The 13,920-nt window shown below is 53.0% G+C and overlaps 1 protein-coding gene across 4 annotated transcripts; it reads left to right on the top strand.

The window, feature by feature from the left end:
- The first annotated feature begins 1,989 nt into the window (after window positions 1–1,989).
- On the top strand, window positions 1,990–13,131 carry GFI1 (growth factor independent 1 transcriptional repressor). 4 transcript variants are annotated; one of them, XM_032867127.1, is made up of 7 exons: window positions 1,990–2,061; window positions 4,323–4,529; window positions 4,822–5,004; window positions 6,768–7,255; window positions 7,360–7,497; window positions 8,860–9,025; window positions 11,265–11,676. In XM_032867127.1, the coding sequence occupies exons 2-7, from the start codon at window positions 4,415–4,417 to the stop codon at window positions 11,501–11,503; spliced, it is 1,329 nt and encodes a 442-aa protein (XP_032723018.1). In that variant the 5' UTR covers window positions 1,990–2,061; window positions 4,323–4,414; the 3' UTR covers window positions 11,504–11,676. The 4 variants fall into 4 exon arrangements, with proteins under 4 accessions (XP_032723018.1, XP_032723020.1, XP_032723019.1 ...); XM_032867129.1 differs by lacking the exon at window positions 1,990–2,061 and adding an exon at window positions 3,413–3,479; XM_032867128.1 differs by lacking the exon at window positions 1,990–2,061 and adding an exon at window positions 3,530–4,175.
- The last annotated feature ends 789 nt before the right edge of the window (window positions 13,132–13,920 follow it).

Genomic DNA, 13,920 nt, shown 5'->3' with positions numbered 1-13,920 from the left:
AAATTTGAACTTGCTCATGTGCAAAGGAAATGGTTCAACCTTTTCTCTAGAACTTGGTTGATAATACATTTTCTTTTGTTCCATTTATAATTTTTTTTGAAATTTTGCCTTTTTCTACTGTTGCGTAAGATAGAAGGAATAAGGGAAAGATCTGTTTTGGACTGCTTTGAGATTTTTATACTTTATACCAGGACAAAACATGTAAGAATTAAGTTTATGTACAAAATGCCTTAATTTCCCTTCAGTTTATTCAGTATTTTTAATTCTTATGGTTAAGATTGTTTACCTCTGGGTGCTAACCAATTTATAAGGAAAGGGGTATTGAACAAACGAACAGTCCTGTAAGGAAAATAGCTAAGCAGACTATTAAGATGTGTCTAATCCAGCGCCTGGCGCACAGTAGGTGTGGGACCATTGCTTTATAAAATGTCTAATCTATTAAAACGTGCTTGGACTACTGCCATGGTAACCAAATATTTTCTGTAAATCTTCCGGTTTACAAGACAAATTAAAAATCATTCTAAAAAACATTTCTCTCTAGCGAAATGGCTATAAGGATCTTATTTTTCCGTGACAACTTTGGGTTAATCTAAAATATGGTACGTTGTTTTGCAAGAACTGAGGAGCAACACTCCCTTCTCCCGGGATCTGACATTGGAGACTTACTGTGCACGTAGTGACCAAAAGCTAACTCAATTCACTTAGGTAAGTAACGTAATTACAACGATATTCACCCCCGTCAGGAAAGGGTTCAGGTTTACGTATACACAGCAGGCCACCCTTTTTGGATCATGGCAGACTTCCTAGCGTTGGAAGTTGCTGCATTTGTTTATTTAGGGGTGAGGTTTACATATTTTCACCTGTTCTATTAATAGAACTAACTGCATTCATTCATTTATTCAGTCCACAGACGTTTCTTAAGAGCGTACCAGGGAAATAATAGAGAAGATCCATGCCTACCCTCAAGGAACACACAGCCTGAGCGAAGATTTGCTCTTCAAGAGTCATCAGGGTGGTGCCTTTATGGCGCCGTATCGCTGCTCTCGGGACCAGGTGCCCGAGGTACCGCTCTCCCGGGCTGGCCCTGGCAGGGCGGGGTCAGCCGAGCCTCGGCCATCGCTGCCTGCGTTGCTGCCCCCGCTCTCTCCGTCCGCCGCAGTCTTTAATTTCGCAGCTCCGACCACCGGAAATTAGCCGCGGGCGGAGGGGACGCGGCAGAGCGCGGGTGAACACCGCGTGGGGAGGGCGCGCCCGCCAACCTAGCCGGGCGCCCGCGGGACGCGCCGCCAGCGCCCTCTCCTCCGGGGGCTCGGCGCTCGCCCACCTCTTCCAAATTTAACCATTACCTAAATCCGAAGGGAAATGAGCAAACCTCTCGGATTGGGTGTCAAGGTATTTTCAGCCTTGTTGGGCGTATTTATCCCGAAGTGTTTCCACAACAAGCTATTTCGGGGCAGCGGGGCAGGTTTCGCTCTGCGGACGCCGCGGCCACTTGCCGGGCTCCAGGCCGGCGGCACCACCCGCGGGTGATTCACGGCCCCGACCCGGGGGCGGCACTGCCCAAGCAGGCGGCCGGGGTTGGGGTGGGGGTGGGGGGTCCCGGGCCAGAGGGGCGGGGAGACCTCCTCAGAGCTGGTTCTCCAGTCAATCTGTGTCCTGAATCTGTGACTTCTTCTCGCTGCGGAAGTCTCCCAAGAGCCAAGAATGGTTCATTGTCTTTTGAGCCATTTCTAGTGCCCCGGGTCTCCCCATCCCCCGCAGTCCCACAGAGCAAAAACGCGGAGGACCTCCTGGGAGACCGGCTGAAAAGGCCGGGCCCCCTGTCCGCCTCCTAGCCCCTTGCGCAAAGGAGCGCGCCCAGACTGGGGGTTGGGGGGGGCAGGTCTGAGAGGTCTAAGAGAGCTACTCCTTAACGCTCAGGAAGTGAAGCTTGTGGTTTTGGGGGCTGAGCTCGGAAGGAGATTAAAAAAAAAAAAAAAAAAAAAAAAGAGCGCAGTCTCTCCCGAAAGCAACTCAGTTTGAAAACTCTCGGAGCGCAGTGCCCGCGCCCTGACCCCGCAGGTAGGTCCGCTGCGCCTGTTCTGCGCCTGCCCCCCTGCTGGGGGCGGCCGCGGGGACTAACCCGGCACCGCCACTGCGGGGGCAACAAGAGGGCGCTGCCGGTTCCCTGCCCCCCGCTGCTGGCCACTGTGCGGGAGCCCCGAGAACCCTATCCGCCAGGGATTTTGGCGCAGGGGAGCAGGATTCATCCGGGAAGGAAACATCTGGTGGGGAGGCGGTGGCAGCTGGGCTCGGGAGGCTGTCCCTCGGCGCCTCCACTCCCGCCTTCCCGGGCCCGAACTGTGAAGAGAGGCCTCGGCCCGCGTGCGCCCCGGGGCCGCCCCGCCCTCCCTCCGCCAGCTGCTGCGCGAAGTAGCCTTCCCACGCGCTCAGCCCTCGTCCCTACCACCCCCAATCCATTCCGCTCTCCCAGGATCGGGTCTGGCCAGCCAGCAGGAGAGAGGGGCGCGGGGCTAGGCCTGGGTGGAGAGGACGCCTCTGTGCCCGCCTGATCCTGCGCGGTCCCAGGCAGCACAGGCTCAGCGCCCGAGGGGACAGTTCCTCCTCCGTCCCCCCCCCCTCCGCCCGACTTCGCGCCGACGCAGACCCACACCTCAGCAGGGCCCTCGAGACGGTTTCACCCCATTTTCCTTTACCGCTGAGTTTCACTGCTGTCTAAGGAATTCGTTTTTGCATTTGTGGTGTCTAATTATACGGCCGAAGTGGCAGCTCACGCAGAGGCCCAGGGGAAACTGTGGTGGTAGAACGGCGTCCTGGGGCAGCCCCAGCACCTCCAAGCCTTGACCTTAGGGGCGGACTCAGACGGGGACAGGTGGCACCCCACCACAGTGGGACGTGGAATGCCCTCTAGGGAACCAGTCCCTGAGAACTCGTTTTGAACTCGGAGCGCCAACCGGCAGACTTAGGTCCTGCATCCTGCCCTGAGAGCCGCGCTGCTCCTAATCTGGCAGCCTAAACCTCGCGAAGGCCAAGGACGAGGGGTCTTGCTGCGACCCCAGCACCCTTGTTTCTGAACTAGACAAGACCATGGACAGCCGCTGTGCCCGAAGAGCCTGCGCTCCCATGTGAACCCGGCCTCCATCGAGAGGAAGGCAAATTCGTTTTCCCCAGACCTAGGAGCCGGTCTGGTTCCGCCCCCAGCAGCCCCGCGCTGAGCTGGAGGCGCTGCCCCGCCTAACCGCCCGGCTCAGGTTTCGACCCCGGGATTAGGTGAACTGATTGGGGGTTAATGAGAGCGGCGCCGCAGGCTGCTAGCTCCCTCTCAGGCCCCCGCCTGGACCCCCGCGCTCTGGCCGCGGCGGAACACCCTGCGCTCTCCCGGTCCGCTAAACTGTTGGTTTTCCTCCGACTCCAGACCCCGCGCCGTTCAGAGCCGGCGCGCGCGAATAGGGCTCGACTTCCCCCAAAGAAGGTTTTCGGTGAGCAGAACGAAAAGTGCATTTTCCTAGGACTTGGTTTTCCGAGGTTAGGTCTCCATGGTCTGGAATGTCTTGCCCCAGACTTTGCCTGCCTCCGCCGCACTTGTGTCTCCAAACCAACATTTTCCTCGCGTAAGGCACGAGCGAAGAGGGAGGGAGATCACCGGGATGCGAGCTCCACCGGGGGCCGGGGTCGGTCCTCAGTCATACCCCCTCCCACCACCTTCCTGTTCCTTTTCTCTCCTGGCTTCTTTCTTCAGCCTCTGCTGCCCTCAGCCCCTCTGCTGCTGTCACCCGACCCTGCTCCTCAGCCGGCCTAGTGCGCTCCTCCCATCCCACCCCCCTCCAGTTTCTAGCGGGCTCTTGGAGGGCTTGGCCTCCTAGCCCCTTCTCGGTCCTCCACCAGGAACACATCTCCCAGCCCTAAATTGATCAGCGCGTCCCTGCCCTCCTCCCCAGGCCGAAAACAGGGCCAGGCAGGCAGTGAGTGATCGAGTTTAGGGTAACTGGACAGTTGGGGACATCGGCTCTCCGGTGACTTTGATTGTGAGAGCGAGTTTTGCTAGGGAAGGGGAGGGGCCAAAGGGGTGTGGGCAGGGCAGAAGGAAGAGGCCTGAGCCTGGGCCCCGGGACGGGTTTTACCGCTCAGCTGTGGCGGCGGCGGCGGGCTCGCGCCACCTGTCCGAGTGCCACCTGGTGAGCGCGGCGCAGCGGGGCCAAGCCCCTCCTCCCGCGGGCCTTCCTCCCTCCTCCCGGCCGGAGCTCTCTCTCCACCCGGCTGCCCAGTCCCGGGCCCCGGGGCGTGCGGACCCGAGTTTCCATCCGGTTCTTCTCCTCTCGCAGGTCTGCGGAGAACTGGGGCTGAACAAGCACTCAGGGTAACAGTGGGCTGACTGCCGCTTCAGGGAGCGGAGTGGAGAGCGCGCCCGACCACCATGCCGCGTTCGTTCCTCGTCAAGAGCAAGAAGGCTCACAGTTACCACCAGCCGCGCTCCCCGGGACCCGACTATTCCCTCCTCCTGGAGAATGTCCTGGCGCCAGGCGGAGCAGGTACGGAGTGTGAGGGCCAGACGGAGCCCCCAAGGGATATAGATTCTGAGCCCCGCCACACCATCACCCAGGAACCCGGCAGGGAGACCCTGACACCCCCTTTGCTGCCTTTTCGTTTTCTACTGTCCGCGTGCCTTCCGGGATTGTCGCCGAGATGCTAGGGCCTCTTTGCTCCCGCCAGGTCTGGGAAAAGAGGAGGACGCTGGGGTGCCACGGTCTGGGGGGGGCCACTTGAGAACCACCGGGCCCAATCAGGCCCAGCCTGAGCTCCTATCTTCCCTCTTCTCCGCAGGCAGCACCTCGAGCGCAGGCGGGGCGAAGACGGAGCCCCGGGGTCGTCTGTCCCCCGAGTCACAGTTGACTGAGGCCCCAGAGAGATCCTCCGTATCCCCCGGCAGCTGTGAGGGCAGCGTCTGCGACCGGAGCTCAGAGTTTGAGGATTTCTGGAGGCCTCCATCGCCTTCTGTGTCTCCAGGTAGGAACCTGTTGGGAGCTCTGGGGCCAGGGCAGCAGGGAATAAACTGAGGAGGCTGTGGGTGGAGAAATGTTAAATGGGTGGCGGAGAGTCTTTCCGAGCGGAGAGAGCTTGTTCATGGGGTAAAGGGCCTGTGGGGGAGGCATCTGGCTTCTCTGGGACTATTTGCTGCTTGGATCCGCGGCGGCTGGACCCGGGTTGTTCATTCCTAACATTCGTTCGACGGAGACCGTTGGGGAGAGAAAATAAATAAGTCGTCTTGACCGGCAGCAACCTCGACATTTCGTTTTCTCATCAGTTGACTGTTTAGAAAGAGCTGGAATCCCAAAACCCAGATCCCTGAGTCTCAAACGGAGAACTGGGCAGTCTTTAAAACTTCTTCTGGCTCCCGCAGCATCGGGCCTGGTGGAGCTGGGCGCCAAGCGGGAAGGACAGGTCGGGACGAAAATCTCTGCCCTTCTCTGAGTCTTCCTATGTGCGGATTGGGGGCCCGTTTCAGTTTTCGTTCTGCCGGGTTGGCCCAGCCTTGGGGACCAGGCCATTGACTTAATTTCTAGACAGCAGCTGAGGTTTGAGCAAACGTTGGGTGGGAGCAAGTCTTGGGTTCTGGCCAGGGAAAGAGAACGCAAACCAGACAGATTCTGCCAAGTGCCTGTTATTTCCAGATTGCATTTACTAGTTTTAAAAGATAACCCCAACCCCATCCCACACTCAGTACATTGACTTGGCTAAAGCCGTAACTCCAGGGAGTGTGTCTGGGAGCCTGAGACTGGAGGATTCTAGTTGGCTGTTCAGGACAAGGCCTGCAAGACTGGATGCCACCAGAATCTCTCCGACAGAAACCTGGGGTGCAGCCTGTTACACTAACCGCTAGCCTGGAGTGTGCGGTGGAAACAGATTTGTAAATCCGTATGCAAAATGCAGAAAGCATAGCTTGGGTATTTGGTTTTATAAAAATTCACGCTGGGCAGGGCGTGCAGAAGCCACGAATATGGGAAAGCTATGTCCCCGGCAGGTGGTGGCTAAACCATAATTGTAAATTGTTATTATTCTCTGAGAAATTTGGGGTCCCCCATATAACTATGACAGTAATGAGAATAGGAGTATTTGGCAGGAAGTTCAAGCTCCAAACCCTCTTCCCTCTGCCTGTTTGCTACCTGCACTGGCTATTTAATAACTGTTAAGAATGTTAACACCTTCTCGTTTTGTTTTTTGTTTTTCAAACAGATGTCTTCGCTAGGCCAGGCCGTATTTTACTGGTCCTCTCCTTCCCTTCTTATCTACCCGGGAAAGTAAAAGACGGAGTGGGAACCTGTAGGGCCCGGGAGAGTGTTGGTGCTGGACGCTGAGTCCTCTGCGTAGGAGCACTGTCCAGACGCTAACGGTGGCCACCTTCTCCCGCTTAGCTCAGCTCAGAACATTTCTGCAGCACAGACAGCTTGGCGCGCTTTTCTCTGTGGGACAGCGAAGTGCTTGGGTCCCGCCAGAAAAGACCGTCCTAACACTTCCGCTCCCCTGGCGCCGAATTTACCCACCTCCTCGACCGATGTCATTTTAATTATCCGTTTGCCGCCCTGCCGCCTCCAGTGATCCTCGAGGCCCCAGAGCCCGGTGCGCGTTTTATCCTGGGGGCGTTATGGCACCTAGTGCGGCGCCGGGCGCACCGAGTACTCCGCCCAGTGCCCGGCGACTGGCAGACGCCACCGAGCGGCCTCCGCCCCGCCGTCTGAAGACTAACCCGACGCCCCCTTGTGCCTCCACAGCCTCGGAGAAGTCGGCGTGCCCGTCGCTGGACGAAGCCCAGCCCTTCCCCCTGCCCTTTAAGCCGTACTCCTGGAGCGGTCTGGCGGGTTCTGACCTGCGGCACCTGGTGCACAGCTACCGGCCGTGCGCCGCCCTAGAGCGCGGCGCCGGCCTGGGCCTCTTCTGCGAGCGCGCCCCGGAGCCAGGCCACCCGGCGGCGCTCTACGGCCCCGAGCGGGCTGCGGGCGGCGCGGGGGCCGGGGCGCCTGGGGCAGGCAGCGCAAGAGGCGGCGCTGCGGGCGGCGCGGGCCTGGGGCTGTACGGCGACTTCGGGCCCGCGGCGGCAGGGCTGTACGAGCGGCCGGCGGCGGCGGCAGGAGGGCTGTACTCAGAGCGCGGCCACGGGCTGCACGCGGACAAGGGCGCTGGCGTCAAGGTGGAGTCGGAACTGCTGTGCACCCGCCTGCTGCTGGGCGGCGGCTCCTACAAGTGCATCAAGTGCAGCAAGGTGAGGCTCTCGCGCGCCTGGCTTTGTCGGCTCCGCGCCCGCGCCCCCGGCCCGCGCCCCTTGGCCCCTCTCAGCGGCCTTCTCCCCGGCCCCACCCGCCTCAGGTGTTCTCCACGCCGCACGGGCTCGAGGTGCACGTGCGCAGGTCCCACAGCGGCACGAGACCCTTTGCATGCGAGATGTGCGGCAAGACCTTCGGGCACGCGGTGAGCCTGGAGCAGCATAAAGCCGTGCACTCGCAGGTAAGCGCGGCGCGCATGGCCGCGCGCGACCGTGTTCAGGTTTTCGCATTCGGGGGTGTTCTGCTTGTCTGTGCAGCACCGGCCACTCTCCTGGCAGCTTTTCCGTTGGGTTTCCCCGGACTGCCCCCAGTCTCCTCCACCATGTCCCTTTGCCCAGAGGTAGGTGTGTAAGGAAAGGTGGCCGGATCCGCCTTCGAGGCAGCCCTGGAGTTTGGTGTTGCATCATTGTTAAGCCTCCAGAGGGTGATCCAGATCTCTACTCTGGGTTTGAGGAGGGTTTCTAAGCCCTCTTGCTGCGGATATATCAGATTTATTAGCTCTGGGTTTGTGTGTGTGTGTGTGTGTGTGTGTGTGTGTGTGTGTGTGTTTAAGATCTTATTTATTTATTTATTTGACAGAGAGAGAGATCACAACGGTGGCCACCTTCTCCCGCTTAGCTCAGCTCAGAACATTTCTGCAGCACAGACAGCTTGGCGCGCTTTTCTCTGTGGGACCGCGAAGTGCTCGGTAGGCAGAGAGGCAGGCAGAGAGAGAGAGGAGGAAGCAGGCTCCCCCGAGCAGAGAGCCCTATGGGGGACTCGATCTTAGGACCGAGATATCATCTCCTGAGCCCAAGGGAGATGCTTAACCCACTGAGCCATCCAGGCGCCCCAGCTCTGGATTTTTTTGTCTCGAGTCTTTTCACTAAATGGCTGTCACTTAATCTTTATTGACCCCTCCCAACTGAAAAGAAGGCATGTTCGCTCATTTAGAGCGTCCAGTAGCATATCTGTCCTGCCATTACTTCATGCAGTCCTTGATTAGTATTTGTTGTGCAACTTCCAGCTGCTAGGCTCCTATAACACACCGCGTCCCTGACAGGGTGCCACTCCTGAATTTTTCAGTTTAGTTGAGTGACAGAGGGTAGATAAGCAATTAAGTACACAAGTAACTATGACAAGCAAATGCTTACTTACAGAGATTTATTTACTAAAAAGAGTACTATTTTTCCATCTCAACAGGAGCTGGAGGGGGTGGTGGTCTCAAGTGACTGAGATCTAAACCCCCTGTTGAGGAGGGTGGAGAAGTGTTTGTAAATGGGTGTCAAAAAAGCAGGGTGGGGATACTTTTTTGCTGTGCGGTGTGGAGGGTTGTGGGTGAAAAGTGTTTGGGTAGAAAAAGTGTTAAAGGGGAAGAGGCTGGGGTGGGGAGAGCAAAGGCTGGAAATAAATCTGGGGAGAGGGAAGATGGGGCGGGCTAAGTGAAAGGGGAGCCCGAAGAAAGGGAGAGCCCTGGTTTGGGGGATTTTGTGGTTGATGTAGTGGTGAAGAAGATGGCAGCCTTCATGACTACAATAGGAATGCCACATCTTTCTACCCACAGGAACGCAGCTTTGACTGTAAGATCTGTGGCAAGAGCTTCAAGAGGTCATCTACGTTGTCCACACACTTGCTCATCCACTCAGACACCCGACCCTACCCTTGTCAGTACTGTGGCAAGAGGTTCCACCAGAAGTCAGACATGAAAAAACACACCTTCATCCACACTGGTAAGCTGAAGGCCCTTGGCTTGTCTGAAAACACCTGGTGAAGGCTGGCATGGAAGAGCATTGTTCTTCCCCCTGACGCCAATATAATTCACTTTTGCTGTGATACTCTGGCTACAGAGTGAATGGTAGATGAGGCCTTCTAGACGGAGTTAATCACTGCATTGTGTTCAAGAAAACAAGGGAGCAGATTCTCTTAGATTCATTTACATACAAGGTTCTCCCCAGAGGGGACTTGGTGTGGGACTGCATTTGAAGAACCACTCAGCTGGTCAACCTCAGGTTCTCCATCTTTGCAAAGACTATTTTCCTCTAGTTTAGCTGCTGCTCCAACTGCTGCCTGCTCTGGGTGAAATACTAAGCTCCAGAAAGTGAGGTCTTTCCCCAGGGCTCCCTCCCAGCCTTTTAGGGGAGCAGGAGGCATTATGTGTGGTCTCCTGGCTGAATTTCTTGCAGTCTAAGAGCTTACTCTGATTGAGGAGGAAAAAAGCAGGGTAAATATTACTAAGCTGTCTGCTAAGCATTTTTTAAATGTATTATCTCATTTTATGCTCACAAGAACTCTGGGAGGTAGGGACTATTCCTTATCCCCATTCTAGAGCTGAGGAAAGTGAGGCACAGAAGGGTCAGGTAACCTGTCCAGGGCCCTGGCCCTGACAGCAAGCGGCAGGGCCAGGACTTAAATTCAGGTCTTTCTAACCTCTAATATCTATTATCTTGAAGACTTACTGTTTTCTATTTTCAGAGTCATTAGGGTTGGTAGATGTAGAAAGCTTCTGTTCACTTACTGCCTTTTTTGAAATATCAGCAAGTTCATGCCATAATGGTAATTCTTTACCTATTATGATACTTCATAATTTACAAACTGCTTTGAAACCTATTCCTTCTTTTAAAAAAATCTATCCCTCCCCTTTTTAAGATTTTAGTCATTTATTTGAGAGAGAGACAAAGGGCATGGTGGGGTTGGGAGGTGGACAAGCCGACTCCCTGCTGAGCCAAACATGTGGCTTGATCCCAGGACCCTGTGATCATGACCTGAGTCAGACGCTTAACTCACTGAGCCACCTAGGCACCCCATCCCTTCTTTTGATCTTCACTCCCACCCCAGTAAGTAACCTTAGGGTGATGAAACCATGATGATGAAATGATTTACTAAAGATCAGACTGAGAGTAAATATTAGGGCCATGGAATGCTCTGTATTCTAATCCTGGGATCTTTCTCTAACATTTTGATTGTATATCAGTGGGAGTTTTTATGCCAGGAGCAGTCTCTTTAATAGTAAATAAGACAAGTACAAGAGACCCAGAATTTTATTTTATTCCGGAATATGAATAGGATTCAAAACAAATTTCAGTGTGTTCCAAACACCTAAATTTGATGCTTATAAATATGTTTGGGCAGTGTAGATATCCCTTTAGAAAACCCAGAAAAATATCTTACTTTAATCATGACCCTTACCTGAAATTTCCTTGTAACTCACTCCTTTTAAGTAAAAGTGTTCAAGACCCTTACCAAAATGCAACTAGGATCATGACTCAATGAAACATTAAGTTTTTATCAAACATTTACCTCATAGCTAGAATTGGTTTCTCAGATTTGTTTGATCCTAAAGGGATAAGCTAAGTTTTGATGGGTGGTTCCTTATCAAAGAAATCAGAAGCATGAAGACAGAAAGAGGCACAGCAAGAGGGACAGAAGTTTCCTCAAAAACAAACCTCATCTATTTTGTGCACTTTTCTAAGACCAAACTCTGACAGTAAAGCCATGCTGAGGCTTTTTGGAAATTCATGCTATTTACCCAAATATTAAACAGCACATGAATTGGGGGGGGGGGGAGAAAAAAACTTTCCTTTTTTTTTTTTTTTAAGAATTTTTATTTATTTATTTGGGAGAGAAAGAGAGAGAGGGTGGGGGGCAGGTAGGAAGAGGAAGAGGGAAAGAATCTCAAGCAGACTCTTTGCTGAGGACAGAGCCAGAAAGGGGACTTGATCTCATGACCCTAAGATCATGACCTGAACTGAAACCAAGAGTTGGAGGCTCAACCAACCAAACCACCCAGGTGCCCCCTAAACTTTTTCTCTTTGTTACTTATTAATTTATGGTGAAGTCTTGCTAGGATATAAAGAATCCTTATAAAAAGAAAGTAAAATCAAGTTGGAAAGGATCCACTATTTAAGAAATTCTTTGTGACCCAAATGTGGATTTTTAAAAATAAGACTTTGAAATATGTCTATGCTTCAGATACATTCTATTGTCCTTCAAGAGCAAGAAAGAGTGCAGGCTCACTGGTCCATACAAACCAACACCCACTTGGAAACACAGATTTGAAAACTTCCTCTGAATTAGAGCAGAGTCACATGGCCCCCACCCCCACATTGAACATCTGCTGCGGGTGCTCTCTGCTTCTAAAGTCAGGGGTGTCTTGCCAGGGTGGATTCAGCTGTGAGTCTGGGCACGTGGCCTTTGCTGTTTCCGTTTAGCAGGAAACGGTTTGAGGCCTTTTGCTGGGAGCCCACACTCAGAAAGTCTCCCTTTCACCTGGTGCACCCGTGACTTCCCAGGACTTGGTTGCCACGCGTCACCCTCCAAGTCGCTTGAAGGTCTCAGACTGTGATGCAGCCAGCTGCTGCCAAGAGCATGTGGGCCACAGTGAGTCCCCTCCAGCTTCACGTAAACTCACACTCCCCTCCCCCCCCATTCCTCGCAGGTGAAAAGCCCCACAAATGCCAGGTGTGTGGGAAGGCGTTCAGCCAGAGCTCCAACCTCATCACCCACAGCCGTAAGCACACAGGCTTCAAGCCCTTTGGCTGTGACCTGTGTGGGAAGGGCTTCCAGAGGAAGGTGGACCTCAGGCGGCACCGGGAAACCCAGCATGGGCTCAAATGAGGGCCCTGGCCGGCTGCAAGCAGCAGTTACACAACACTACGGAGGGCAGCCTCCCCACTTGCCACCGTCCACGTCTGACTTCTCGGACCCTCCAGTCCAGTCCAGAGCTCCCAGCAGGGTGAGCCCCTTCACCTCACTTCCGGAAACTGCAAGAAGGGATAAATTACCTTTTCAAAGTTAAGCCCAGAGGGGGAACCAAATGACTGACTGGGCTTTGGACATGTCGAATAGGCTCCCGGACACCTGAAGCCTCGAAGTCAAGAGGGGATCAGCTAAAATCTCGGGTCCTGCAGTTCTTCCCATTCCCAGCCCTGCTCCACAGACAGGAAAGTCCTTCGAGTTTTTTCCCTCCTCTTGCCCCACCCCAGATACTTGTGTGGAGGAGAAGTCATCATTTACAAGGTGGACACGTGCTAATGCTTTTATCTAGAATGAAAAATGAGTTGTTTTTTTTTTTTTTTCTTTCTGGGGAGTCTGTTAACCCCTTTCTACTGGGTGCTGCCTATCAATCTTGGAGGAATCAATTCTCCTACTTGAAGACTGGTTCAGGAAATGATGTGGGGAAGGAGCTTCATACTTTTGAAATTACAAAGTACCCTGGGCAGCCTGCTGCAGGCAGGAGCAGAAGAAACATGGACTTGTTGGTGAGAGGAGAGGAGAGGAGAGGAGAGTCCTCTCTGCAGGAGGCTTGTGAAGGCTCCATCACTGGAGGCGGAAGGATAGAACACCACCTCTGGACAAGATCCCATCCCCTCACCCAGCAGGTGTTTACTGACCACCAGGTCCCAGGCCTGTGTTAGGCATTGGGGAGCCAGAGATTAAAGTTACGGCTGTGCCCCTGCCCTCAAAAGCTAACAGTTGAACCCCCAAGTGACTGAATCTGTTTTTTCCCTCCTAAGGAATTCAGAGAAGACCAAACAAAATCTTGACTCTTCTTTTCTGACATGTTTGGATTTTATCAAACATAAACAACAACAAAATAGCTGAAGAGATACTTCCAAGATGCGTGTGTATATTCAGTTTTTTACTGTTAAGCTGGTATTTTTAAGATGTCTAAGCTAGCAGGCATGTGGAGTGACCCTTCATGTGTACTATAAAGAAAAAAAGTGGTGTTTTTACTTCGATGAGGTTTGTAAATGTTTTTAGATCTTCTGGAGTTCATTATGTTTGTTAATACGTATTTATTAGAATGACGTTTTAAGTTAATAAAGTATTAAGACTCCGACCTATTGCTTTTCCTTTAGGCAGGGAATTTGGGAAAGACCTTTGTTTTAGTCTGTGGCAGGAGTTGGCACTGAAAGAAACCACAGTGGGGTATTAAAAGCAAAGCAGACAAGCCAATATCCAGAAGAGAGTAAAATCCAATTGCTCTGATTTTCATTTGCTTTCTCTTTCTATACCTCTAAGATCCTTTCTTTCTCAACAGAAAAACTAGGTATACAAAACTAAGCTCCTGCCGTATAAAGTCACTAGTGGGTCCACATGAACACAGGTGCTTCTGAGGACTTAGGGCTGCTTTTGTTGGTTGGTTGGTTGGTGGGTGGGTTTGGGGTTTTTTTTTTTTTTTTTTTTTATGGGCCAGACCGCTCCAGACAAAGAAATCACAGGTCTTACTTAGGTCCAGAAATTGAGTGGTAGTCAAAGCTCTGTCACCAATATGTTGTGTGACTTAGGTACCTTCTTTGGCCTCCCTGCTTCCAATTTCCTTGACTGTAAAATGTGGATATGATTCTGTCATTCCAATCCAACTCTATTTGATTCTGTCAAGACTGAAAGGGAGAGAAAGTATGTGATACTGGTTAGTTGCCTCACCTAAGGCAAGTCTCAATCTAAAGACCCATCAGGAGCAGTAAAATTGGAATTTGGGTTTTTTCTGGCTCTATCCCACCTGTGGGAGTTTCTTGCATGAATCAGTTCTTTATGAGAATGAAACCAGAATAAAGGAATAAGGTCCTGTCCTATATGCCGACTACCTGTGCTCATTCTAATGTCTCCCAGCCAAGCTATGCAT

The sequence above is a fragment of the Lontra canadensis genome, unplaced genomic scaffold, assembly GCF_010015895.1.
Source record: "Lontra canadensis isolate GAN:19392208 unplaced genomic scaffold, GSC_riverotter_1.0 scaffold33, whole genome shotgun sequence".
In the NCBI taxonomy this organism is placed as follows: domain Eukaryota; kingdom Metazoa; phylum Chordata; class Mammalia; order Carnivora; family Mustelidae; genus Lontra; species Lontra canadensis.
Note: the sequence above shows the minus strand (reverse complement) of the source record. Positions and strands in the feature narration are given on the sequence as shown.